The sequence below is a fragment of the Rhipicephalus sanguineus genome, chromosome 6 (assembly GCF_013339695.2).
Source record: "Rhipicephalus sanguineus isolate Rsan-2018 chromosome 6, BIME_Rsan_1.4, whole genome shotgun sequence".
Lineage (NCBI taxonomy): Eukaryota > Metazoa > Arthropoda > Arachnida > Ixodida > Ixodidae > Rhipicephalus > Rhipicephalus sanguineus.
Genome location: NC_051181.1, coordinates 172,098,487 through 172,124,660, shown reverse-complemented (window position 1 = coordinate 172,124,660; position 26,174 = coordinate 172,098,487). Strand labels below are relative to the sequence as shown.

Here is a 26,174-nt window from a genome sequence, read left to right as displayed (position 1 = left end):
CCGTAATGATCCCTTCAGGAACGCCGAATCGTGGTATCCATCGATGCCGTACTTGACAGTATCCATGTATCGTGTGGCATGGTCAATGCAGACCAACACGTAGCCTTCGTTCTCCGTTTCGTTGAGTGGGCCAATGTGATTTAACGATAAAACGGTGTTGGGTTCGCTCGACACATCTCGGGGATTCAAACAACCTTCGCTCCGTTTCGTCTGAGCATTGATTGCCTGACAAGTATGACACGACTGAACGTATGATTTAATATCCTTAGATATTGATAGCCACCAATACATTCGTGCGATGAGTTCCTTCGTTTTGGTTGTGCAAAGGTGTCCATCGCTGTCGTGGAATATTTTCAGGACAGTGCTTCGTAGCACTCCCGGGACGACAATTTTCTTAACTGTGTGGCCTTTCTCAGTCATCTGTCTGGTTAGAACGCCGTCGTCTGTCGAGTAAACGCCGTCGTCTGTCGTTCGTTCGTTCACCATACTAGCACATTCTGTATCCATGGCTTGAAATTGCTTCAGCGTCTCGTGATTGCAAACAATGTCTGCAGAAGCACATGCCTCTCCGCATCCTCTCTTTTAAGGACGTCTCCTGACGTTCTTTTCTCTTCCAGTCGTGAGAGCATCTGCTGCTCCATTGAGCCGACCGGGACGATGCAGTACGTCGAAAGTGTACTCAGCGAGGTCGAGCGTCCAGCGAGCAAATCGGTGGTTGGTCGCTCCTTCTGCACGAGGTATGTTAGGCTGAAGTTGTCTGTGAATACAGTGAATTGCGGTCCTCCTCGCAGGTAGAGAGCAAATTTTTCCGTTATTGCCCAGTGCAGTGCCATGCATTCAAGGACGTTGGAGTGAAGCTTGGAGTCATGCTCGTTGAGCAATCGGTTTGCGTATTCAATCACTTTCTCCTTGCCGCCTTGCGTTTGCGTAAGCACGACTCCTAGTCCGGTTTGACAAGCGTTGACGTAGACTTGTGTCGGGCATTCGGGACGAAATGTCACCAAAACAGGGGGAGACTTGAGCGTACCTTTGAGATTATCAGTGACAGCTTGGTGTTCTGATGTCCACTCAAACTTCGTCTTTTTAGACACTTGGTCTCTCAATAGACATGTTATTTTCGAGAAGTTTGGGATGAACTTGTGATAGTGATTCACAAATTGCAAGAACGAGTACAACTTTCTCGGGTTGGCGTGTGGCTCGAACTTGTCAATGGCTGCAATGCGTGAGCCATCTGGGCTGCGACCTTCATTTGTGATCACGTATCCGAGGAAAGTCACCTTGTCACGGATGAACTGGCACTTTCGAGTGCCCATCTTTAAGCCGTTAAGCTTGACTCTGTGTAAAGCTTCTTCCAAGATCTTCAGCGATTCAGAAACTGCAGATGCTCCTTGGCCGACATCGTCCATGTACGTAGCGGTTCGTGGCAAGCCATCGAATGTGTGGCGCATCACTTTCTGCACTGTTTGTGGTGCTTTGCAGAAACCGAAGGCCATTCTCAGATATTCGTATTTGCCGTCCAGTGTGACAAATGCAGTTTTATGAATGTCGTCTTCCTTCACTCGAATCGTTAAGAAAGCAGCCTTAACGTCCATGACAGTGAAGTACTTCGATTCGTCTCTTGTGATGTCTGATGTCACGTCTTTGATAATTGGCATCGGGTAAGATCGGTTTACCATCTTTGCGTTGAGTTTTCTGTAATCGTGCACCATTCGTCGAGGCGTTGTCGGGTGGTTCGGCTGGTCAACCACAATCGTTGGTGTGGCGTACTCACTGTCACTCGTTCGGACGATGCCCTTCACCAGGTAGTCATCAACTTGACGTTTGATGAACTCACGGTCTGCGGGAGAACATCTGTAAGGTCTTGATGTGACAGGTATGCCATCTCGGAGCTCAATCGAATGCTCAAAGTGCGGGCACAGTCCAAGCATGTCAGACTTCGTTGCGAATATTGAGCAATATCGTACGTAGCATGCTTGGTTCTTCCGGGCTCGCGTCTGATGTTATTAAAGAAACTGATTTTTCGATTTCTTGGCACAGCATTGCATCAGGTTCGGGTTCTGAAGGTTCAATTTGCACAAACTCGATTGTGTCGTTTTGTTGCTGATGGCAGAATGATGCAATAAGAATATCTGCAGTTTTCCCATTGACATTTGTGCTTGACGTCTGATCACGTACGGTGAGAGCTGGGAATCGGGTGGTGTCCTCTTTGGTTACATTCACCAAGGTTACATCGTTTGTCGGATAGAATATGTTTTCATCTCCAGTCGGATCCGAGAATGACATCAACAGGTTTCGGTAATGGACATACCCCAACATTGGATAGTTTGTTGTTCCGATAATTGTCAATTTCGGCGGACATTTGCGGATTTATCGTTTTGTCCAAAATTTCGATGTGGTTGCCTGATGTCCATGCAGTAAGTGCAGCTTTCGGAGGAAGAGCTTGAGGAGAGATGAGGGAGACGTTGGCGCCTGTGTCGATGCAGACCTTGACAGGGGAGCTTGCATTAAGGAGGCCGTTGACAACCGGTAACGTTCCACCGCTAGACTCCAGAAAACAGTTGACCTGTTTGACGGAAGTCTCGACCGTGTTGTCACTCCTCAGCTGCGCTCAGCGCTTCTCCTCTGCTCATTGCGTTGCTCTAGTCTTTGGCTTCGTGCACTCACGCGATATGTGTCCGGTCTCGTTACAGTTAAAGTATCGAGGCACACATGGCCTCTGGAATGGGAAAGACGTGGCTGCACCTGACATTTTGCGTTCAGGTTTCTTTTCTTGGAAGTCTGTGTGCTCTGACCGCGTCTCGCCCGTCGTTGCCATTGATTGTCGGCAGTCAAGCATAGTAGCTCTGTCAATGAGCTCCAGAACGGAGCTGCAACACTGCGCTGCTAGTGGATTGGCCCATTTATCGTCTTTGATGCCTGCCAATATGAGGGAGATTCGTTCTTTGGTCCTCATGTAATACGGTGCTTTTTCCAGGATCGCGTTTTTCGAGTAAATGTACTCAGCAATAGATTCTTGCCGTTGTTGGCATGCGTTTAGCTTGAAAGTCCAGGAATTCTTGCATAGTCATTTTTCGCTTGAAGCGTTCAGAAATTTCTTGCTTCCACATTTCCCAATTTGTAATTAGCTTTCCGTAGCTTGTATGCCAGTCACGTGCAGGACCTCGTAAGCGGGTGATGGCGTTCACTAGTGTCAGCGACGGTGACCAGTGAGCGAGTGACGCGATTCATTCGGTCTCCATTATCCAAGTGTGTACGTCGGATTGGACTGAGCCGTCGTAAAATGGTATCGCTGCTGACGTGTCATTGGTCGAATGTACTTGAATAGGTTCTCGGGTTTGGACAATGCACTCTGTCAATTTCGCTTGGGATTCGGCCATTATTGACAGTAATCGAGAGATGTCGCTGGGTTCTAATTGTCGTGAATTGCCATTTTCAGTGTGTGCATGCTCGGATGAGTTCAATCGGGACTCGCTTGTTTCGGCGTCTTAGTGACGGATTTCGTGGCATTGGCTGTTTCGTTGCTGTCGTTCGTTGGTCGTAGACAGAACTTGAAGTTGACTCTTGAGGGCTTCGATTTCGGCATGCAGCTTTGCGTTGGCAGCAGACAGACTCCGAATGCTTGCCAGCTCTTCGTTGCTGGTAGTTCGTTGCGTCGTTGGAGGCGTGCCGCTGATTCGTTGCCGTTCATTGTCCTCGATGAGTCTCGTGACAAGCTCGTCATTTCTGCCCGTGTGAGGGATGCAAATTTAAGATTTAAAGCAAACTGTATTAAAACAAAAGGTTACATGTCGTTGTTCTGGCTGCCCCGCGGTCTGTCCCAGTTGGTGCCTCGAAGCTAACTGCCTTGCCTCTCCTCGGTCGAGGTGGGCTTACACCACTGCAGGCAGCACCCAACACAGAATTCGTGGTACTCACTCGCAGAAAGCCGCCAGTTCGAACGTCTCGAATTTCAGCCGCGCGCTGCACAGGAAACGTAAACACTGCCCCACGCAGGGCTCGAAGACAAAAGGAGGTACACACACACGAAGCGGCAGCGCTCCGACACTGACAGGACGAAAACGCTTTCAGTTTTCTTCAGTGCAAAAACTCATAAGGACGCTCAAACGATCGTTAGTGAAAAGGGAACGTGGCAGTCCCTAATCAGCCGATATCTGCAGAAGCATTTGAGTGCTCTACAGGTTCAAGATCCTTTCGCCACAAAGACTCTGGGGACGTTGTTAATTTTTTTTCAAGGCCAGTGATCATGTAGGCTATGCCTTTTCTGTGGATATAGAAGAGTTGTTTTATTCAGTGCCTCATGATCAATTGTTCGTGGCAGTCAGGGAGTGCATCGAGGAAAATGGCGCGATCCGCCGGAGTTGACAGTTTCATGTGCCTGTTAGAATTTTATTGCCATATTCATCTCCTTTAACGATGACTTTTACATTCAGCGGCAGGGCATATGTATAGGGTCATGTGTTGCCCCGGTCCTATGTAATATATTTTTAGCTGCCGTGGACCGCTCCCTTAGTCGTCAGCTTGCTGATCAAGGGCTTCTTAAGGCCTTCTGATATGTAGACGATTTTTTATTTGTTATGTCAAAGCAAATAACCATGACCGGCGCCGATTCAGTGAGTAGAATTTTAACCAGCTTTAGGCAATGTGGCAAAGGTTTAGTGTTCACGCACCAAGTACCGTCGAACGGATCACTGCAGTTTTTTAGATATTAACTTGAGTTTTAGTTCGCATCACATCTGCCGGCAATATGCACCAAGGGCGCAGAAAGAGCTCTTGCCTTTTGAATCTGCACATTCGAAGATAGTGAAGAGGGCAATTGCAAACTCGTGCCTGGAATCGGCTCTTACCAAATCATGCCCGCATGCCATGCATAAGAGCTTCCATAGTCAAATCATTAGGCTGCTTTCAGCAGGCTTCCCCACCACGATCATCACGGCTGTGGCTGAGAATCTTCTCAAAATTATAAAAAAAGAATATCTTGGCAACAACACAGAGTGCCTGTGTAAGAGGAATGTCACAGTTGTGCCATATATATGGCGCATCACTTGAAAAAAGTGGCAGACAGGCATGGCGTCCAAGTGGTTTTTTCTGCGCCAAAAAAGCTCGCCGGCTTCTGCCCAAGGGTCTGCGGGAACAGACAACGGCGAAGTGGCTGCGGTAAAAAGCATGCCGAAACGTTCTTGAAATGTGCCACCAGGAGTGGTGTACCAAATCCCTCTCATGTGCGGAGGTTGTTCGTTCATGGGAAAATGAACGCGCTGGGGAGCATGCTGCATCTATTACGAGAAGAGAAGGCCTGCGCATTGCAGCCGGTCCTCAAAAAGGTAAAAATTCTAGGAAGGAGCAAGGAGTGAGTAGGTCGTGAGCTGTTAGAAGCTTTTTATATTAAGGAATTGGACGACAACTGCATGAGTGACATTTCTGTTGCTCTGTATTGGCCGTGAGATCCGAGCAGAGGAGAAACCCCGTGGCGTGGATGGCTCCTTGCGTCGTTTGCTAGCCACACCGTGTTCGCATGTGTGCGTACGTCATGCACGTCCTCAGATTACAGCTTATTCCGTTGTGCTAGCACAGTATCAATGTACGTATGCCTACACGATATACATAAGCATTTCGCCTTACGAGACTTGTATGCACTCTAATAAGCGAGTGCGTGTCGGAATGGCGCTATGTCTCACCATCGTACCGTCCATTTGCCAAAATCATTTCAATGTGGGTACCACTTTGCCGTTCAAGCACATCACATAGTGCATTTGGCGTCGTCCTAAACGAAAAAAAAAAGTATTAATTGTCGAGGTGTGAATGCAGAATTTTAGCGACACCATCTCATGAAGTGTTGGCGATTTGGAAATCTTCGTGATACTGCGAAGCATGAACTAGAGTCTGCAGAGCCCGGTTAACGGTAAAAAAGACTTGAAGCCACTAATTTCTATAGAAGTACGCGTATTCATGCGAACAGAAAAACAGGGTGCACAAAGTTCTCCATCTAATTACACAGAAATACAGGCTCTCTTTTTTTGTAGCCGCTAGAGCAAGAAGTAAATACTTAATTGACTCAGTCGCGCAACACTATATTGTGGTATAGGCAAAACACAACTGAAACACGTGCAAATAAAGCAAAAGAAAACATCGAGCACAGTGCAAAACACGAATGTGACCGAAGGCCAGTACCCCGTAGATTGGCAGATTGCGCTTCTCTCACACTAATAGGAGCATTAGGCCGGTTTCGTGCTTTAACGTGGCAATGGAGGGCGTATACATCACCATTAGGCAACAATCCACATGCTTTATTCACCGACAATCAACTCAAACCGCCTATGGCGGAGCACTGCTGCATACATTTGTATACGCGCCGCCGACCGCCGATCCACACAAACGCGGCGACGGTGTTGCCACCTATAGCCCGATCTCGCGGCGAATAGCGCAGAAAGCAATTTCCTGCCCGGCTTTTCTTAATGTGAGGTATCGTTGTCTTGTGTTTCCTCCTCTTTTCTTCCCCCCCTTCTTTCGATTTATTTGGGACGTGTGGAAAAAGTGCATATATATGCAGCGACCAAATGAATAAAGCCAGTTGATAGTTTGCGCTGTCCTTTCCTTCTTGTGTTCGTCCGATTGAATGCGCAACAATTACCACCACAGATATCTTGATGTAGCATGCTAAGTTTAGGCATATTGGTCTGCTGATTTTAACCCTTTTACTGTTGCTTGTTTCTTGCCGTGATGCACCCAGCTTGGTTGTGGGAATATCGGCGAAGCTCGAGATAATCAACTCCTTGTGCGGAAGGAGACAGCGTGGGTGAGAAATTGCCTTTCTTCCGCATATTGTCCCCACCCATGTTGACACGGTGCAGGTGATGCCTGCGGCAGATGGCAGAACAAAACACAGCGCGTGGCAACAGTACAGATGGTGCAACCAGTAGAAACATGCCAGCTTTGCGTTTCGACACACATTTTTGAATGCACAACGGAGAACGTACTGGTATGTAAGTGACAGCAAAAGGGTTAAATATGAAATTATTTTTTTAGGACTAGTGTATTTTATAAAATATCAAACATTTCACGTGGCTTTTTGGGGGCAAGATTTTTGCTAAACTGAGAGAGTTACAAAGTAAATTGGCACATCACACTAATCTGCAATGAAAACTATACACCGATCATGAATGTTCAAAACCCATTTAAACAAAAGTTATGGTATGCTGAACACTCACAAGCGAGTCGACTTTGCTAAAGGAGGTTCAACATATAACTTCTATTTAAATGGGTTTAGAACATCCATTCTTGGTTTAATATGCATAGTTTTCACTCCAGATTATCGTGATTTGCTTTCTTGGTTCTTGGGCGCAAAAAGACAAGGACGAAGGGAAGAAGACACAAACACTGGCGCCCCAGTGTTTTCGCGCCCACATCCAAGAACCGTGACAGACCAACAGGCCCGCATCACTACCCTCGTCATTTACTTTCTTATTTCAGGAAAAATCTGGCTCCCAAAAAGGCAAGTTCCATCAAAATCAATCAAGAATTAAAAAGTAAGTTATAAAGCACAGCGTAAATGAAACATCTAACAAGAGATAGCATACAAAATGAGCAATCACTGCATACGCCACAGAACGCCAACTGTCGACAGTACTGGGGCTGTTCCAGGGCTGCTGCTTGAGTAGCTGATCATAAGCACACAGCTTTCATAGCAATGCTGGTTTCATGCATTCGTAGCGTTTGCAGAAACAGGGCAGCTTAGGGCAAATCAACTGTATGGACAAACCACTCAATCCTCATTGACATGTATAGACAGTAAATATAAAACCTAGCTGCTAAACACAAAGCATATAAATGTATTCTGGTGATAAGTGCAGTACTCATGGATTGAACCATGACATCAAATTTGTTAACATAACTGCTACGTGCCATTGCTCAAGATTTTCCCCTCTTGTCGCTACAAATCTGGCTGCTAGAGATAATAGTGGCCGCTGATGATGGATGTGTTCGAGACCAAGTTATGATCCCATTTCAAGACGGTGCAAAACGAAAGCATCACTTAGCCCTGAATTGCCACATTTTCCGTCCGTGAGCACAGTACATGAAATAGAGCTGCCAATCAATTCTTAAGACATCCAACTTTTCCAATGTGCACAATTATGAAGCGTCAGATTAATTGTAATAAGCAAAATTTCCAATGCTGCGCAGCACACTGGGCATTCGTGATGTGTAGTTGCCACCATTGTTAACTAGCGCAAAAAGCAACCTTAGTTCTTGACTCCCAATGAAATTAACTTGCTACCAGATTAGCTGGATGAAATTTGTAACGTGTCAATCAAGCACGATAGCACCAATTGCAGTGTTCACAGTGGTACACGGCATACACACCATTAATTAGAACAGACGAGGAAACTTTCTCGTCCGTTCTAATTAATGCTGTGCTTAGCAAAGGAAAGCCGGCCCTTAATATTCCCCTTCCTTCATTGACACACAAAATTGATCTTTTCACTTGTGCCTTGGCACTGGCAGGCCAGGATGCCAACGACCCACAAATATCGGCACAAGACTTTTTGCTGGCTCAGCAGAGGCACCTCGGCTGCATTTCTTACGTGATCGGCTTCCCAGATGAGTCTCTTGCGTTCCTCCACCTGGAGCCGACGCTCGTGGTCACGCTGCCGCATCTCCTCGATGCGCCTGCGCCGCTCTTCCTCCAGCTGCTGGCGGTAGTGCTGAGCGGCCTGGGCCTGTTGCTCCAGCTCCTGCAAGCGCCGCGCTCGCTGCTCCTCCTGCCGCACCTTCACGAGACGTAGCCGCTCCTCCCGTGACAGCTGGGGCGACTCACCCCCTGGGCTCCGGTCTGCAAATTATGCGCTCTCACCAATCAGAGCTTCAGTGTCCCACTGTTGTGTCAAGTTCACTGCAGGCAATCGTTTTCAAGAACACCTTTAAAAGGGTTAGGTTTACATCCCCCCCACTTTCTTTAGCTTTTTCACAATGCACGACCAACCTGCCCAAATTATCATTTGGCAAGTCGCGAACCTGACATTCATACTTGTGAAATTTTGTGGTAATTAAAACGCACAATCATTCAAACTTATTATGTTGCACACATGTTCACTTAAAATGGTTAGTTGTGATGACATCAGGTACCAAAACATGCAAACATGCAAAATGGCTGCTGATGACACATGCAAAGTGTCACTGATGGAGCACCTGTGGAAACGTCACGATATCTTGTGCAAGAATGTGGCGAGAAGCTCATCACGTCAGGGTACTGAAACTTGCCTTTAAAACATGCTGCAATTAATTTTTCAGGGTTGCCAATACCTTTTCTAGGCTCTCGAGGTCACAAGAGAAAATCCTTGTGTCAGTGCCCATTTGGCATACAGCTCTCCTGGTTTACCGACACACTTGTACATTTGTAGGCATAGCTAACAACATCACATCATTGACTATCCATTATAACACATGCAGTTTTCCCTGTTCATGGCGAGTAAATATAGATCAAGTTTACGCAAGAAATTATGCCTTTTGTTGCGGCTGAGAATGATACCATACAGCCAGCACAACTTGCAAGCCATTCAGTGCATTAAAACAATGATTCTAGTTGTCTTTTAAAGTTAAATTCAATGGGAACGCCTATTCTAATAACATTATGCACAAAAGCAATGCGAACAAATTTTGCCCATTTATAATTTCATCCATAAAAATTGAAAATAACTATAGATTCTATATTATAAATTGTTGACTCTTCTTAACCGCAGCACTCTTTTTTCTCTGATAGTCTCTGTTAGGACTAAGCAGTAACTGCAATGGAGTGTGCAAGCTTGGGCAAGTTGGTTGTGACGGCAGTGTTAACAGCCCAAAATCAACTTTGGGGAAAAGTGCTCTCTCTCAAAGCAGTAAGCATTTTTATGTGAGAAAACTGTGTGCCCCTCTGTCAGGTATAAAAGTTCTTGGTAGTGCTCGAACTTGGGGCCCACTGAGCTCACCCGCACTTGTAGAACTTGAATATATCTGAACAAAAGGAAAACACTTTCAACAAAGGCTTAATTGAAATATTTTGTGGCGCTCGAATAAAAGCCCAAACGTGACATGGAAAATTCTGACGGCCGATATTTAATGCCAAACACCAATTTTGGTGGTCGCACCTTTTGTTGGGCCGTTCCAGAAAAATGCTGACAGGGTGAAAGACGTAGTGTCGATGACAACGTTGCCCCCACCACTGTTTTCCAAATTAAAACTCTACTGTGCTTACACAACACTTGAGACAACTACGAAGGAGGAGGATCTTGGAACAAAGGTGACCATGCACAGCCAAGCAGCAGTCAAAGATAACTCTAAGTAGTTGGGTTGGTATCACCAATGCTTTGCAGAGCTTTACCTGGGGATAACCTACGTTCGGTGCCATCCTCACTGGGTGCATCTCCGCCAGCATGAGCAAACCAGTAAGTGTCTGGAGAACAAAAGAGAGCAAACTAAACATAAGAAGCCTGCCCAGAGTAGCACAGAAAAGATGCTGAAGCAAACAAACAGAAACAAAAAAAATTGTTTTCATGAAACCGCATATTAGAATTACCTACTGGTACTTGAAACAGTTTTAAGCATACAGATTGAATAAAGCACTGCAAATAAGAAGGGCAACACTGCAAATGTTAAGAAAGTCCTTTGGGCTCAGTGTGTTTAAAAAATCTAAACTGAGAGTGCACAGAGAATACGACACCTGCTATGATAAGTTCAGGCCGCTATGCGAAAGCCACCCAACGGAAAGGTTACTGACTATTCCTTTGAAGGCTGTACCAAGTTTAAGTACCAGCTCATTAATAATGCCATTTCTTGAAAAATAAGATTGTAATTCACCATTCTGCACCACTCCCAACTTCAGTGCTTCATACCATCTTATTATTTGAAAACAAAAATTAGATAAAATGCTCAGTCACATGTGCAATAATAAACAAGGCAGCAAAATACACAAAAATAATCAACAAAAGCATCAAGTGCACCTCTTACTTTCAAGGAACACTCAAGTGAAACAATAAATTAGAGACTGATAAATTATACTCTCAAAACTCTAGTGCCCTTAATTTCATCATTATAGGCTTATTAATAGACGAGAAAATCAATGCCAAATTTCTCACTGTTAAACTTCCCATCAACACATTTGATGGCGGTGTCGGGAATTTCAAATTGTGTGCGTTTATTTTTTTGTATTTTGGCCACACTGGCACAATGAAATGTCCTAAAACTTGGTATGTTGTCTCCGACTCCCTCAGAAGACAATGTCCTTCATTTTTACCAATTAGGAACTACACAGGCCCTTGTCGACGCCCTCTATGACGTCACAGTGACTGGTGTGTGAACTTGAAGGTGGCATTGCCAACCGCGTTTCCCTTTAACGTGTTCGCTCACTAGCCAGGTGTGGTGTTCTTGGAATCGTGAAATGCAAGAAGTATTGTTTTTTTCTCGTACCTTTAAACATTCTAGAACTAGGATGCATGTGTAACAAGCATAAGAAACAAAGAAGTGAGGTAGCACAATGCTTAAAACAGCCTTCACTCACTATGCAGTAGAGCATGTACACACAAATCAAGACCGACAGGCATGAAGCAAGATGCAGTTTAAACACCTACAGGTGCAGCCATCTTAAGGTACAAAACTCAACCATTCAGACACAGCACAGCTGAAACGTGCAGCCTCGGTGTTAATAGTGAGTGTCCTCTGTTGTAGCTTTTGACTTGTCCCTCACCACGTTTAAGAGATACGTGAATCAAACTTGGCGTTAGCTGAAAGGACGCTGCGGTGGGTGTCATCCCTAGCTGACAAAACCTGGGCAGGCAGTGCATGCTAGCATTGCTTCTTTGTACTTTCTGTGCACTCATCATATTTTCCCATTTTCCTAGACACACACCTAGTCCGGAGAAACAAACAATAAGCACACAGCCAACATGACAGCAGCCCTAAAACATCGTCTAAGCTATTCTACAGTGTATGCCCCGCATACATGTTTCCAAGGTTTAATTTGCCTTTTCTTGGCTGTCGTAAACAAAAAACTCAGCTTCCTAGTTTGCTTTTTTCTCTTTTTGTTATACAAAAATTACAACAGCACTAACTAGCGCAAAAGAAATATTGCCATAATTTCCCGTTTTTTCCCATCATGCTAAGAAACCACAAAACAGCACCAGTGGGCCTTGAGGTGGTGAAACATGCAGCAACGTACAAAAATATCAAACAAAATGTCCCACGAAATGTGGTGAAAACACAACATTTCTTCAATAAACTTCACTTGTAAGTCTGCAGCTTGTCTGTCTGTGATCATTCCTCTTCCATCCAACGTTTTTCTGTGCTGTAAGCTTTTACTGTGAACCACCAACACATGCAAAGAATCACCCTCTTATGCCCAACACATTTACCCTTCATAGTTGAGAAAACAGCTGGCTTTAATATGAAACCTTGCCCATCTGGTCTTCTACTCCGCCTAATGTGCGACTTGTTTCGAGACAGCAGCCTGGCTTGTACACAATGCATTTCAGTTTTCCCTACTGGCCCTCACACCTGGGTCGGATGATAGGAAAACAATTGTGACTCAATATAAACATGTCCTTGCTCAAAGCTACATGTGTGCTACCACTTGCATTAATGGTGAAAAACTTTGTGCTTAAATTCTGTCAAGAGTTTAACACAGCAGTCTGCAATAGCAAACGTGAGGGGATTGATTCACGGTGTTTATTTCAGCTACCCTTTGAATATCGGCTGGGAGGACAACAAATAACTTCTATAGGATTGTTAATAAAGTAGACTCAATCAATCAACCAATCAATCAATCAATCTGTAAAACAGAGTAAGACTTAGGGGCCTGAGAGTACACTGACTGTGTTGGTCAGCTGTGAGCCGCCATCTTTTTCTTCTCATTCGATGTATTCACCCCCGAAAGCTGCCCTGCCTCCAGGATCTTTGACCATGCGATTATTTTACGTGACGTCTCAGTGATGTCGTGTGATGACACCTTGAAGGGCCAGTAAACAACCTCGCGGTCCAAGATTTCTGGTGGACTTGTACGATGTGAACTTTGCGATTAAGTGCTGTAATAAGGAAGTTACAGGCTTGGCCTTCCCATCAGCAGCAATAAAAGGTAAGCTTAGCCCTTTGTCGTGACCACGCCCACTTATGCAACGTAACACGACATCGGGGATTACGTCATCGGCGCACAGCCAACAACCGAGCAGGTGAGACCCTGCAGTGGCTTTCCTTCTGGCAATACCTGCCCCGGTAGACTCTACCAAAGCGAAAATGAAAACTGCATTACCGCAGGGCAAAGGACCAATCGACAAAGTGCGTAATGTTGCCCATGGGAAAGTCACTCTGTGTACGAGCAGGATTGGACAGGCGCAGGAATTGTTTTTCAAAATGGAGGGGGCTGCACAGTGCACAGCGTATTGATATTCGCAAAATGTGATTGCCGCGGCCTTCTGCACGAATTAGCGAGTTTGTTTGGGAGGAGTAAAAAAAAAAGGCCGAGCCCATTTACTGGCCCTCTCTGATCGTGTGACTTCTTACATCACATGCATTGCCACTTTTCCCATTTGATGAGGCCATCGAAAGCTTTTATCTTAAAATACAACTCTTCGTTCGTACCAGTTTGCCAAAGCGTTTATCCTAATTTCTACTAATTCGTGACACCAATTTTAGTTTATGACATACGTATTTTAAAATTTTTATCATGGCTTTTGGACAACTCACACCGGTACCTGACAGAGTAGTCTGGAAGACAGCAAAGAGCGTCACTCGTGCCACAAAAAAAACATCTTGCCTACTGCTAATATTTCCACCCCCAGGTGCACATTTGGAGAGTACAGTGCTCCTTCATGTGAACATTACATTCTCCCTAGGATGGAGACGATTATGCCCACTCTATCGATGCAGTAGTTTCCTCACAGATTACTTGCACTAGCAGCCTGCGCTTACGCAGTTTTTCCCCTACTGAGACAGAATGGGATCATTCATTTGTGCAATATTTCTGCAACCACCGAAAAAAGAAGTGCGTGATAAAAAAGAGAGACAGCCTGGCCTCAATTGGTAGTAAATTGCCAAGTCTACCAGTACTTCATTCTACTCAAACCAAAGCAAGATAAACCAATCTAAGTTCCATAGTGCTTGGACACCTTGACTGAACACCGTGGTTTAGCGCTAAAAAAAAAGAAAGGCAGACACACGTGAGAGACAGGACAGGCGCTACTAACAACTGCTTTATTGCAAGGGTTGCAATGGAATAAATAGCACACTGGTGCGCAGACGTGACGAGCACGTAACAAGACGTCACCACTAATCAGGCTACAGGCATGTGGCATCAAAAAGCCATAATCTCGTTTCGATACAAGCAGATAGGCATGTCGCTAACGCAGTTAGTACCTTTTTTCTTTATATGATACGCCTCCCAGAGTTCACGGGCTGATTTGTTCCAGCTTCTTCCTAGAATCTTTACTGAGGCACCTTGACTGAGTTTGCAGACCAACAATCTAAATTTAGCTACATGTCAAAATGGTAAAGGTGCCAACTGCCTTTACCATTTTGTTGTGCTTCAAGTCCAAAATGCAGTGAAAAATTCACACGGTCCCTTACTGCTTGCCTTGATGGTTCATTGTTAATAATGCTCAATTACCTTCCCCAAATTACTTTCAATCGCTTTCTTCAGTTACCCTCAGTTATATGTCAGGTGTCTTGTATGATGCATGGAGCCAGGAGGCACGCCGATTGCTTTTTTTTTTTTCAGTTTTTCAAGCCATTCATGTTGATGCTGACGGTCGCTTTTTACGTTTGCAGAGGCACCTAAGGCCTTAATAATGCAAAAGAGTGAACTCTTGTAATCAAAACAAGCAGTCCTATGTCAATCAGTGCACACGACACACACACTCACAGCTGACTTGAGCAGCACGTAAGAGCTAAAAAATGCAGACCAATGCAAACCAGTCAGCTGGAGCATGCGCATGTTCACAACATCCCGTGCTTCAGCCAGGTGGGATCAGCATGCTCTGGCACACCCCGTAGACATACCTAAAGGGGAGCCCTCTTTCTGCGCACTTGTTGCACCATCGAGCTCCTGCTCGAGACTTGCTAGTTCGTCTACCTGCTGGGCCCACAGACCCCGCCTGTGCCGCTCCGCCGGAGGATCCGCGGCGTACGCGAACCAGTACATGTCTGGACATTCGGCACAAGAGTGGCACCATTCTCCTTCATAGAAGCGCTTATGAAAGCTCGCAAGTACAGGCTGCATCTCTACAGGCCTTCACCAACATTGTGCCCACATTGTGTGGGCTAAGCTATAAGGCAAGTGCAACATTCAAATACAACTTACAATTACTGCCATAGAGGAGATGGAAAATCCTTGCACATGGGCTGTCACCAGAGCCAAACAAGTCTGACACTTGAAGGATTTTTCATCTCCTCCATCTTCTCCTGAACCCTGTATGAATCATTTGTGCACAGCGGCACACATTTGAATGCCTAATATTCCTGCACATTTGAAAATAATACGTAAATGTTTCCAGACCTTTTTAGATGTTCCAGGGAAAAAGAGAAGGGATGGACCAAGAGGAAAAGTCTACACTAGAGCAACACTCCCAGAGGGAACCAGTGTACTGGTGACAGGGTCACCACCGTTGGCAGCTTCTAGGGGCAGTCCTACATGGCGGCTTCCTCTCGGCATCTGCGCTTTCTCATCTGGTTGTCAAGTAGGCCTTTTCAGCTAGAACTGAAATTTCTGCATACCATAGGTCACCGAATGCTCATTTGCGACACCAGCATAGCATTACAGCTCTTTTTTAACAGCTGCTGTTTACTACTTCTGATTTACTGAAACCTGATACTGCGGCACAAAAATTAATTAGGCAAGCTTTCAAAAGAAAAATAAACACACCATGAAAATGTGACTTCATTTATAAGTCATCTGTACGGGGACAAACAGAGTGAACTAAAAGAAAATGCCGACCAATATAAAAGGCACAAAATTTTAAAAGAACAAGGCTCCTTTGTGGGAGACAACAACAACAACTTCTATATTGGTTGCCGTTTACTTTTATTTCAACAAAGTTGTATACGACCCCTCCTACAGTATTCAATGTCTGTTACTAGACGATAGCAGATTATTCATTGTGCCCAGCTTAATGAAATCGATGGTTTGACGAAGCATCGTCTGGTCGGGAAGGAGCACGAAGGAGAAACGAAATGAAACAACAAGGCTACCGTAGCCGAAACGTCTTTTTAATGTTTATAAGGCCATGTGTCATGGTAGAAGTGCCATTTTACAGCTTTGGTTTCACTCAGGTGATGCTTAGTGCTTCACACTTCTTGTTTAACAAATTGCAGTCTTTACTAGGGGGATATCATTCCAAATCAAACTTGATTAAAATAGAGCCAAATATTGGCCAAAAATATTGGACATTGAATTGAATAGCAAATACCAAAGTGCGCATGCACACTCAAGTGCTCGTCCATGTGGGAAGGGCCGCTATTCCAGTCAGCAGCGGCACTCCCGATGGCAAGCCATTTGTTTGGCGGGTAGCGGTAATTGATGGAAAAGCTTCTCGTTGCGGCTCTTTGGCATGTTCGTTTCAATGGCCGAGTGCTACGTACTGTTGCGCTTGGTTCAAAAAACTTCCAGCACTTGCTAACAACAGTGTTCGAGACACCTAGCGTTCCTCAAAAGACCAACTGTGCGGCAAGATGCAAATTTGTTGAGTCTCTGAATGGGTGGTGCAGCAGTGGCAGCTGTCGTGTAACCAGGTTTACATCCAAATTACTACAAATAACACCCCCTATACTTTCCTTGGAATTATTGACTGTTGGCTCTCATTAATATTGTGTTTAACAAAGAGAAACGAGCCCTTCAGATTTTCACATGTGATACTAAGCACTAGAAATTATTGCCGACCGAAGAGGCAAAAATATGCGTTAAGAGTTGCGTAAACAACGTACAGTTGAAACTCGATCTAATGAGACCAGGTTTTACCAAGTTCCCGATCTAATGAAGACATTTCCATTCCCCAGACCAGAGGGTTCAATGTTGCCACCAGCCCGAATTTACGAAAATAACTTGGCTCCAAACCCAATGGAACAAAGTTTTTCCTGAAACAAATCAGTCAAAATGCAGCAATTTTTTTCTAATTTTGACACAGAAAGCTTTTTCTTCGAGCAAGCAGTCGAATGCTGTTGAGTTAGATTATGCAGCAGCCCTAGTTGCGACCCATTTTTATTTTGACGAAACTGCATGCCACGAAACAACGCACTCAAACGGTCGGTGGCGCTCTCACCCACCGGATGGTGCTGGGGCAGCAGTGCCTTATTGTAACTGTAAATGCAACCACAGGAAAACTATGCTGGTTGCTTTGGTTAGTTTATCTGAAGATTATCTTCTCGCGACTTTCTTGCTTGTCAACCTGCCACTGTGCCACATGATGTCTACTCAGTTCTTTTCATTTATTTTTCTTACCTCGACATAAAAGACAACTGAAGAATACTCTGCAAGCCGTGTTACTGTTACTGGGTGTACCGCTACGAACGAATGCAGCCACTGAATGTGTCGCGTCGCATGGTAGCTTCCACATTTTTGCACCATTCAAGCTAAGTCATGATGCAGCAATGGCACAATTTAGGTAAAAGAAACTCTTTTGCCACGATAATTCTACTTGGTAAATCATTCATATGATCAAAAATACCATGTGTAAAAAATCTGAGCAATAGTTGCACATTGGTTATTTGGACACCAGCCTCAATATCAAGAGACCTCCCCATTTGTAGCACATATGGTAGCTTCCTCCAATTATCATGCACAGATTACTTTCAGTACACATAATGTGTGAAAAAAAAAGATTATACAGTAAAACCTCGGTGATACGAATCTCACGGGGTGACCAAAAATATTCGTATCGTCCGAAATTCGTATCACCAGAAAACATGGAAAATTAGTATACGACAAAAGAAAGTTGGCATACGTTTTGATTCAGTGTTTCTCAGGGCCGCAGCGACTTCATGAACAGCTCTGAATGATTGCCAGTAAAGTTTTTAGACGTCAACGATCATACTTGTACTCGTAAATATACGGTTCATGTATGCGTGTGTAATTAATGAACCAGATGCGTTAATGTTGTGTGTAGTTGTGTGTAGTTAATGAACAAGATGTATGCGTGTAATTAATGAACCAGATCTTGCTACGCTTTTCTGCATGACCCAGAGTACTGCGGCGAAAGTCACTTAAGAAGAGCTTTGCACGCGACAGATGAAGGAAAGAACATTTTAGAATCACTGTCCTTTGATGCTGTTATTTTCTTATCGCAGTGGTGTTCGGAGTGCTTTCCGGGAGATTTACGGCCATGCCCGCACAATTGAGAGGTTTGCTCACACTTTGGGAGTCTCCCGTGCAAATCGGAGAGTTGGCAGGTGTGCGCGTGTGTTGCGAGGCCTAGCTCCTTCGCCAAGACCGTCCGTTTCGTCTCTTGGGGTCTTCGTTCACCTTTCATGGGACTTCATGACGGACCCGCAGCCCAAGTTTGTCTTGTTTCATAGAACGTCTGATTGCGTGGACATGTCTTGCATCGACGTGGCAGGTACGTGTAAACACAGTGCAAACACGCTGCTGCCTCGAGCACAGGAGCACGCGTCAACGCGTCGGGGGGAAAAAAACGCGACATCAACGTCATCTGCAATCTAAACGCGAAGGCGCATAAAGGCCTCCAAGATTCGCGCGCACTATCCCGGAGGCAATGACGCACTGTTGATGGTCGCGCAGCGCGCATGCCCGCGCCCGAGCGAGACTGCCGTGCCTTCCCCGACAGCGCGGGCAGCACCTGTTCGTACCTGTGCGCTAGCGTACGTTCGTATCTAACGTCGCGGGGTGAAAATCGGTTCGCAACATCCGTACTCCAATACATTGCAGGCTAATGTGCCTTAGCCGGGACCGCAGAAAAATTCGTATCACCTCGAAATTCGTACGAGCCGTGATCGTATCAACGAGGTTTTACTGTACACATTATCAAGATATATTAAAGGGGCCCTCCAACACTATTCAACCCCCCATTTTTTACTTGCGGGTTGCGTAGACTGATGGCTGGGGATAATTTTAGCATAAGTCTAAGCACCGATATCAAATTATTTAGTATTTTAATCACGCGTTGAAGTCGCTACATCGCTGCTGACCGCATCAGCGCGTAGTGGCGCTTGCAAGAACTATAGCGGGCGGAAATGACGAAGATGAGCGCTGGCCTATGATTGGATAAATGTAACGTTAGAAGTAATAACGGCGTTGCATCAAAGTTGAGATTACTATTGTGTTTCGTTTTTCTTTTCTGTGCTTTTTCAATGAACTCCAAATAGCCGCCGTCGCAACAAAAAATATCACTACAACCACAAAGTACGACAGAGGCGCTGATTGCCATTTTGCCTCTGGTTTTTTTTTGCCTGCGCCGGTCGGATGTCCATATGAAACGCTTGTCCCTCTTCCTTCTTTTTGCGTCTGTACGTTTGCGAGATGCCTCTTTCCGCATGTGCGGTAGGCTCATAATTGTTGTTGAAACGGTGCAAATAATCCTCTTCGTTGAATTGTTGTCGCTGCACACTTGTAATTCGTCGGGCTGCTCACCGAACAACCCGCGCAGGGGCGACCGTGTTTAATCGCCCATGCCGCTCCACAAATTCCCTTCTCAGAATAAGAGGAGGGGATGACATGGAATGTCGTTGTAAGGAACAGCAGACGAAGCCTCGCCAGCCTCGCTTCAAAGCGCCCGCTCAAGTTCTGACAAGTCAGGTTTCAGGAACCACATTTATTACTATGGCAACGACGTCAACAATACATTGGAAAGGAGAAGCAACAATGGTGTGCGAGCTTCCCCTACGTAAGAGCTTTCAGCCCATTTCATTGGAGCGCCATCCGACGTCACAGCAGAGAGTGAAATGTGGTCACGTGACCCCGCGAAAATCGAGTTGAGGGTAGGCATTTTTTTTCTTGTATTTTGAATTTTCTAAATTGAATAACTTCGGTACTGCGTGCCGCTATCGCTGCCGTTCTTGCTGCACTAGTTCGTCCGTACTTCAGTCTACGCAATCCACGAGTAAAGAATGGGGGGTTGAAGAGTGTTAGAGGGCCCCTTTAACTGTACACAAAGATCATTCCTAAGAATGATTAATTGCACAGAAAGAGTTGGCTACATGAGACTCACCTTGTTTTGGTGACTTTTGTGCCATGGGTGCGTTACATGCTGACTTTTTCGTTATGTAATTTGAATCTGGAATGAGAAGAAATGCCAACAATAAGTTAGTTCAATGGTACATACAAGCACTTACACTATTTCATAAGTGCAAACCGCCAGAAAACTTGTTCTATCTTGAATGTTGTGGTGCCGCTCATTTGCATTTTGGGCAGGTGGCACTAAAATAAACGCCCCCAGAATGTTGCCCTGGAAAAGAGGAAGTAGCCTTGTCCTTCCTAACTGGGTGTCTCTCTTTGCCTCAAACCCATGTTAACACTCACTGCACATTTGTGGAGCCACACGAAATAAAGCACAGTTGGCCATTCCAGCAGTCTTGAACTGCGCCAAGGTTGTGGCCTGGGATGGGGACGTGGTGCAACCAGCCGGCTTTCTCGCTTGCGTAGCAAAAGACAACACTGTGCATTTCTGTTCACAAGAAAGCTGTGCCATCAACGTCAGGACAGCACAGCAACAGTGAAAACGCACATATGCCCACCAAGATTGTCGGAGGAGCAGTGCAGCAGTTTGATCAGTTGGTGATGAACAACAAATGCCCTCTAAATGTCAAACATGAGCGTCACTTCTTGCACACAGAACAAAATAGACAAAACAAAGTGATGCATTCTTGTTGGTCCCTGTTCTTCAACAACCCACATGAGCCTGCTGCCACTAGAGAGCGACCCCTTGTCCACCCTTTCTGCTGGAGCTCCTTTTCACTTTCACTTCGTAGAATGGCAAACAAAGGGAGGGTAGGAAAGGATGCGTCAAATCACTTCAGTACTCTCGAAGAGTCAGAATTTAATCTACCACTCATCACACACAAGAGCGTAAAAGCACGTGTTCAACAAGACAGCTTCATCTTGCAGTTGTGTCCGACTTTCCTACTTTTCCATGTTCATCTCTGTATCGTGCTCTTTCTCAAAAATGAAACCATACCAACTTGCCACAGATTCTGCTTTGATAACTATACAACATCCTCAGGATGTGCTTCGAATGGCGGATGGCATTAGCACATTTAGCATGTCAGACAGCCTCCCACGCCATTTTATGAAAGAGGTCAAATAGTGCACTTAGTGAAAGATACTTTTAAAAGTTCAAGGATTTGCAAAGCTACAAGAAATGGCACGGTTCCCAATTACTTTAGTTCACCAGTATCTCAACTAATTTAAACCAAGCTGCAAGTGCATCTTTGGTGAAATCAAGACTGGGCCTTTACTTACTGCTACACACAGATAAGATTTCTCGTTTATCCTGTTTAGAGCGAAACCCAGAAAGCAATCCTGCATGTGCTTTTGACCCTGAAGCTCAGCCAAGGTCAATCTCCTCCTCTTTCTTCTCCCACATGCGTCATGGCAACAGACGAGTCGGTTTTGTTCGGAGAGCCAGCACGCCTCAACTCCTGCCAGCAATACACAAGAGAAGCAGGGACAGCCACTTGCCGTGCAATATGCATGTCGAAAGAGGTCATGCAGCATGTGCACTTCTTTGGTCTGACAAGTGCCAAAGGCAGGTTAGGCGACGGGACAAGAGCACAATATTTTATTTTGAAGGACACACCAAACTGATGTGCAAAAGCATAACAAATTGTCCACTGCGACGCCTCGAGATATATTAGTGCTAGGGGACACCAGAATATGTGACGTGCTAATACAACTTCATGCTTTTGAGATAAAGGTCCTTATCAATTAAGCTGACAGATGGCATGCTCACACAGGATGTGCCACTCTTGATAATTGCAAATGCCTTATCTTTCTCATGTGTTCTATGGTCCTTGTGTCACCTAAAATTTTGCATTTTTCAAATGCTGGTGCACAGCCGCACGATGCAACATGAAGTGCCAGGTTGCTGCCTTCTCCTGTGTCCAGAGACCTCGCAAGGTGTTGTCAAGGAGGGGGGGGGGGGGCAGCATCACAGTGGGGTGCTTCCGTAATGCAAAGCCTGCACACATTCATGCCTACCAGCTTTACACCGAGAGCTCCTGATCATGTGAATCTTCAAATGCACCAGAAGTGAAGACCACATACAGGCAGCAAAGATTGTTGAGGTCTAGAAACCAAACAGTGATGACGAGAACTATGACAATCATTTAAAATAAAGGGCATGTCCTTGACTAGCGACAGACTGCAGCAAGGAAAGAAAGTTGGCCACGTATGTGTGCCAAGCAGGAGTCACCAGTTGCCAGGGGTGTAGCAAGAAATCTTTTTTTTCGGAGGAGGTTCAACCATCCTTTATGTGTGCTCGTGCATGCGTTTGTATGGGTGCGTGTATATATACGCAAGCGAAATTGAAAATTTTCGGGGGGGGGGGGGGTTCAACCCCCCGAACCCCTCCCCCCTAGCTATGCCCCTGCCATCGCGTAAATCCAGGAGAATCACGGGGGGGGACACACATCTTGCCATGGCAGCCATCTTGGTTTTATAAAAATAGGTACTCCTTTTAATTATATAAAAATTAAAATCATGCTCTGGAAAAAAAATTAATAAAAACAAGCATGGGCCTCCGCGCTGAATCAGGGAGCTTAATATAACAGCACTGAGCAGAAATGTAGATTGGTAAAGTTATCTTCTAATTAAGTGCAACTCGAAAGGCACTAGCGTATTTCTAGTTAATAATGAAATTTCAGTTAAACCATCAGATGAAAACACTAGCACTTTCTTGTTATAACACGTAAGGGCACAGCTCATTATACACTGTGTTTACCTGTTAGAAGTAGCCTCCCACAATTTACTTAAGGAAACATTTTTGTAATACATGCTTGTGTTCGCCAGTGATTAAAAAAAACAGAATCGATCATAGTCCAGCAGTCGTATTCATACCTCATTTTCAATGTCTTCCACCAAACTGTTGACATGAATAAATAACGGTAGGGATTCTTTATTAACATTGCATTTTAAAGCCAACACTTGCAGCACGTCAGAAGTAACCCGTAACATTCAAGAAAGCTCATGTTTTACAGTGCCTTTTGACACGAAAAGTAGCTGCTTTAACTTTTGTACTTGGTTTCCGCTATTTGTATTTACGGGAGTCACAGCTGAGCTCTCGTTAGCCAGAGCGGGAATAGATTTTCCAAACCACACCTCTTGCTAACCAGTGATGCAAAGTGAGAGAGGCTCGATGACAACAAGTGGAGATGCCCTTGGTCTACAACTGTGTACGTATCCAAATGAGATGCAAGTTGCAGGTTATGACGCACGCAAGTCATGCGATGGTTTCATGCCATTTATGCCATGGAGTGAACGCAAGTCCTCTCGGCAGACGTCCATTGTTCTGTCACCTCTGGGACATTCTGATCACTGATCAATTTTGAAAAAGTTCAAATAGTGAATTATCAAATTGAAAAGTATGAAATATTCCATTCAACGCAAGTTTCGGTCGGCCCAATTGAGCTACCAAAGCCCTTTTCCTATCGGGGGGCAAGCAAAGCTTGCCATGCATGACCTGCTTATTTCTTTCCTTCACATTACGCAACACAAACGTCAGCGCTTACTTTTATAGCTAGGGACCGTCCCCGGAACACTGTTTTAGGGCTAAATTGGCATAATGTCTTTCATGTTCCTTTAAACGTTCATCAGCCCCAAGAAGGGCATCATGCGACCATGAAAACACGGGTTAGGAATTCAATTTTCTCAAAGTTTGAATTTTCCCGAGATGTGCAATTTCCGATGTCGACCTCATGCGTTGTCTAGCAGATCACTTGCTGTCCACCGACATGAAATATTTCAATGAAGCGTCCATCACAAGTGTACCGCTTCACAATTCTTTTTTTTTTGCATCGCCAGTAGAACGCCTTCGTATGCTTCAGTTCGGGTCCCACTGGGCAAGCATGGGCACGCGGCCTACTGGTCAAGTCGCTCGCTTTCCGACTACTGGGGGGACCCGGGTTCGAACCCCAGCTTTGAAAAGAAAATTCATTTTGTATTATTTCTTTGAAACACCAGCTCCAGCCAACACAAACTTTGCTTGAAAAAACTGTGTTACACTCTCTGCAACATACAACAGCGTAAGCCTGCTGCCCACTTGGCAATGCATTAAGTGATAGAATCGGGCAGCACACTTCCTGCACGACACAATGAGCCACAGCGAGAGAGACGAATCACCTCGACGTTCTCAATTACTTTAGGTGCACGTTAAAAAACCCCAGGTGTTCAGAATGGTTCAGACTGGTCGAAATTTTCAGACCCCTCCACTCATAATCATATCGAAGCTTTGGAATGTAAAATCCAAACAATTGAAACACTCGACGATTAGATTAGAGGAACTGTGTTCCAAGATAAACAAAAGCTGAACAACTAGTGCAAATCCACCCTCGATTGAACAGAAAGATCCAAGCGCCGTAACACGGCACAGTGGAAGCATTTGTACTGTGTAATTCAACAAGTAATCTAATGGCAGACTTGATCCTTTGCGTCAGACTGCGAAGAAACGTTCATTTGGCAAGCTGCTGCTTGTATTCTTATGATAAACAGATGTACAGCCTTCGATAACAAAGTGACTCACAAGTCAGAAAGGCTCGTGAGTCACACAGAGTTAACATAGGTGTGCGCAGGATACTCCATTATGGGGAGCCCCGCAAGCAGACGCAGTGGGCTGGTCCGAAAATAAAAAGCAAGCACGGCGTGCATGATCCACGCTCTCGCAACAAGGGGCGATATTCACACATGCATGCTACAAATGACGCGTCCGAACACGTTTCCCGACTCTGTACAGCACTGCAGGATCACCCGGACGGGCCAGGCGAGATTCCATATGCCGCAAAAAAAAAGCGTGGGTCTCCGACCTTGGCCCGACACGGTGAGGCTGCGTGTTATGCAGATGAGGCGATCGTCGCCGGAACCACGCTACAGCGACTCTCCCACGGCCAGCAGCAGCCTTCGAACTAGCTCGAAAGGCGCTGATTCATACCGAGCAACTCCGTTTCACACAGCAGGCTATGCAAGCAGTTCGGCGAGCACCAAAACGTCCGCGCGGCTTTCGTCATCGCGCGAGGTTTGTTTATTTCTGCGGCACCTCAGCCTAAGAACGAAAATATATATATATCACATTACGGGTGGTAAAATCACCGAACAAGGCCCTCTGCGGAAGATGTCGCCTAGAAGAGGGCAACGACCGCGGGTCCCGCACTGCGCGCCAATGTCGGGCGCCTCACGAGACAGCATCGCTTACAAAGTGCGCTCGCGGTGTTGGCCTTTGGCTTCGAGAGGCGATTACTTCCGATTCTAGGACGCGCGAGCTGTTCTACAAAGCTGCGAGTGACATCATCATCTTGTACCGCACGAACACGGATAGGAAGGGAAAACAAACAAACGTGAAGCTGCCGTCTAAGCTTGAATATGTATGTACTACTTGCGTGGTCAGTAGCCAGCAACAGAAGGCAATTTAATTGTTGAGGGTGGTCTTGTCTCTAAGTTCTGCATGACGGGCGGTAAACAACGAGTCAAAGAACACGCGCTCGTGCGAAACGCCTAGGGCAACAAGAACGCTTGCAGAGACGAAAATGTGCGAGCGATTCCGAATTCCTGCGAAGGCAGCGTCGTTAACGAATATCAGCGACCTAGCGAGGTTCGGGATCACTGACACCGGTTCAGACACGCACCATGAGGCGTCATCGACAAACCACGCTGCCCCGAAAATGGTTGCGGCTCTTCCAGCTGGATGATCCTCACGGCGGCATTTCGATGTAATGCCTCCACAGCCGGACTTGTATCCCTGCACGTCAACCGCGCAGCAGCACTGCAGAAATGCCGTCCAAAACTGTAGACAGGCAGAACGCGAGGGAGGAATCCCTCGCTGGCGACCGGCACAGCACGGCACCATTCGCCCTCTGCGCCGCCGGCTCGATCGGCAGCTGGCGCGCAACGAGAGGACGGCGCGCCAGGGCGACTCTATTTCGAGGTCGCCGCCGCTTCTTCCTCGCCTCAAGCAACAGCTGCGCAGCCCACGCCGTGGGTTATGCACGCGCAGGCCGCAAAA

General features: G+C 45.7%; 1 protein-coding gene across 11 annotated transcripts in view; it reads right to left on the bottom strand.

The window, feature by feature from the left end:
- The window catches only part of LOC119397049 (ensconsin), a 177,079-nt gene that overhangs the window by 64,618 nt on the left and 86,287 nt on the right, over positions 1 to 26,174 (bottom strand). For 10 of the 11 annotated variants that reach the window (XM_049417305.1, XM_049417306.1, XM_049417307.1 and 7 more), the window contains exons 2-4: positions 20,175 to 20,240; positions 10,355 to 10,426; positions 8,580 to 8,827 (exon numbers count right to left, since the gene is read on the bottom strand). In XM_049417305.1, coding sequence (XP_049273262.1) covers positions 8,580 to 8,827; positions 10,355 to 10,426; positions 20,175 to 20,240 — 386 coding nt within the window. Of the gene's footprint in view, positions 1 to 8,579; positions 8,828 to 10,354; positions 10,427 to 20,174; positions 20,241 to 25,797; positions 26,027 to 26,174 lie in introns of those variants that run through there. The other variant, XM_049417309.1, reaches the window with a different exon arrangement.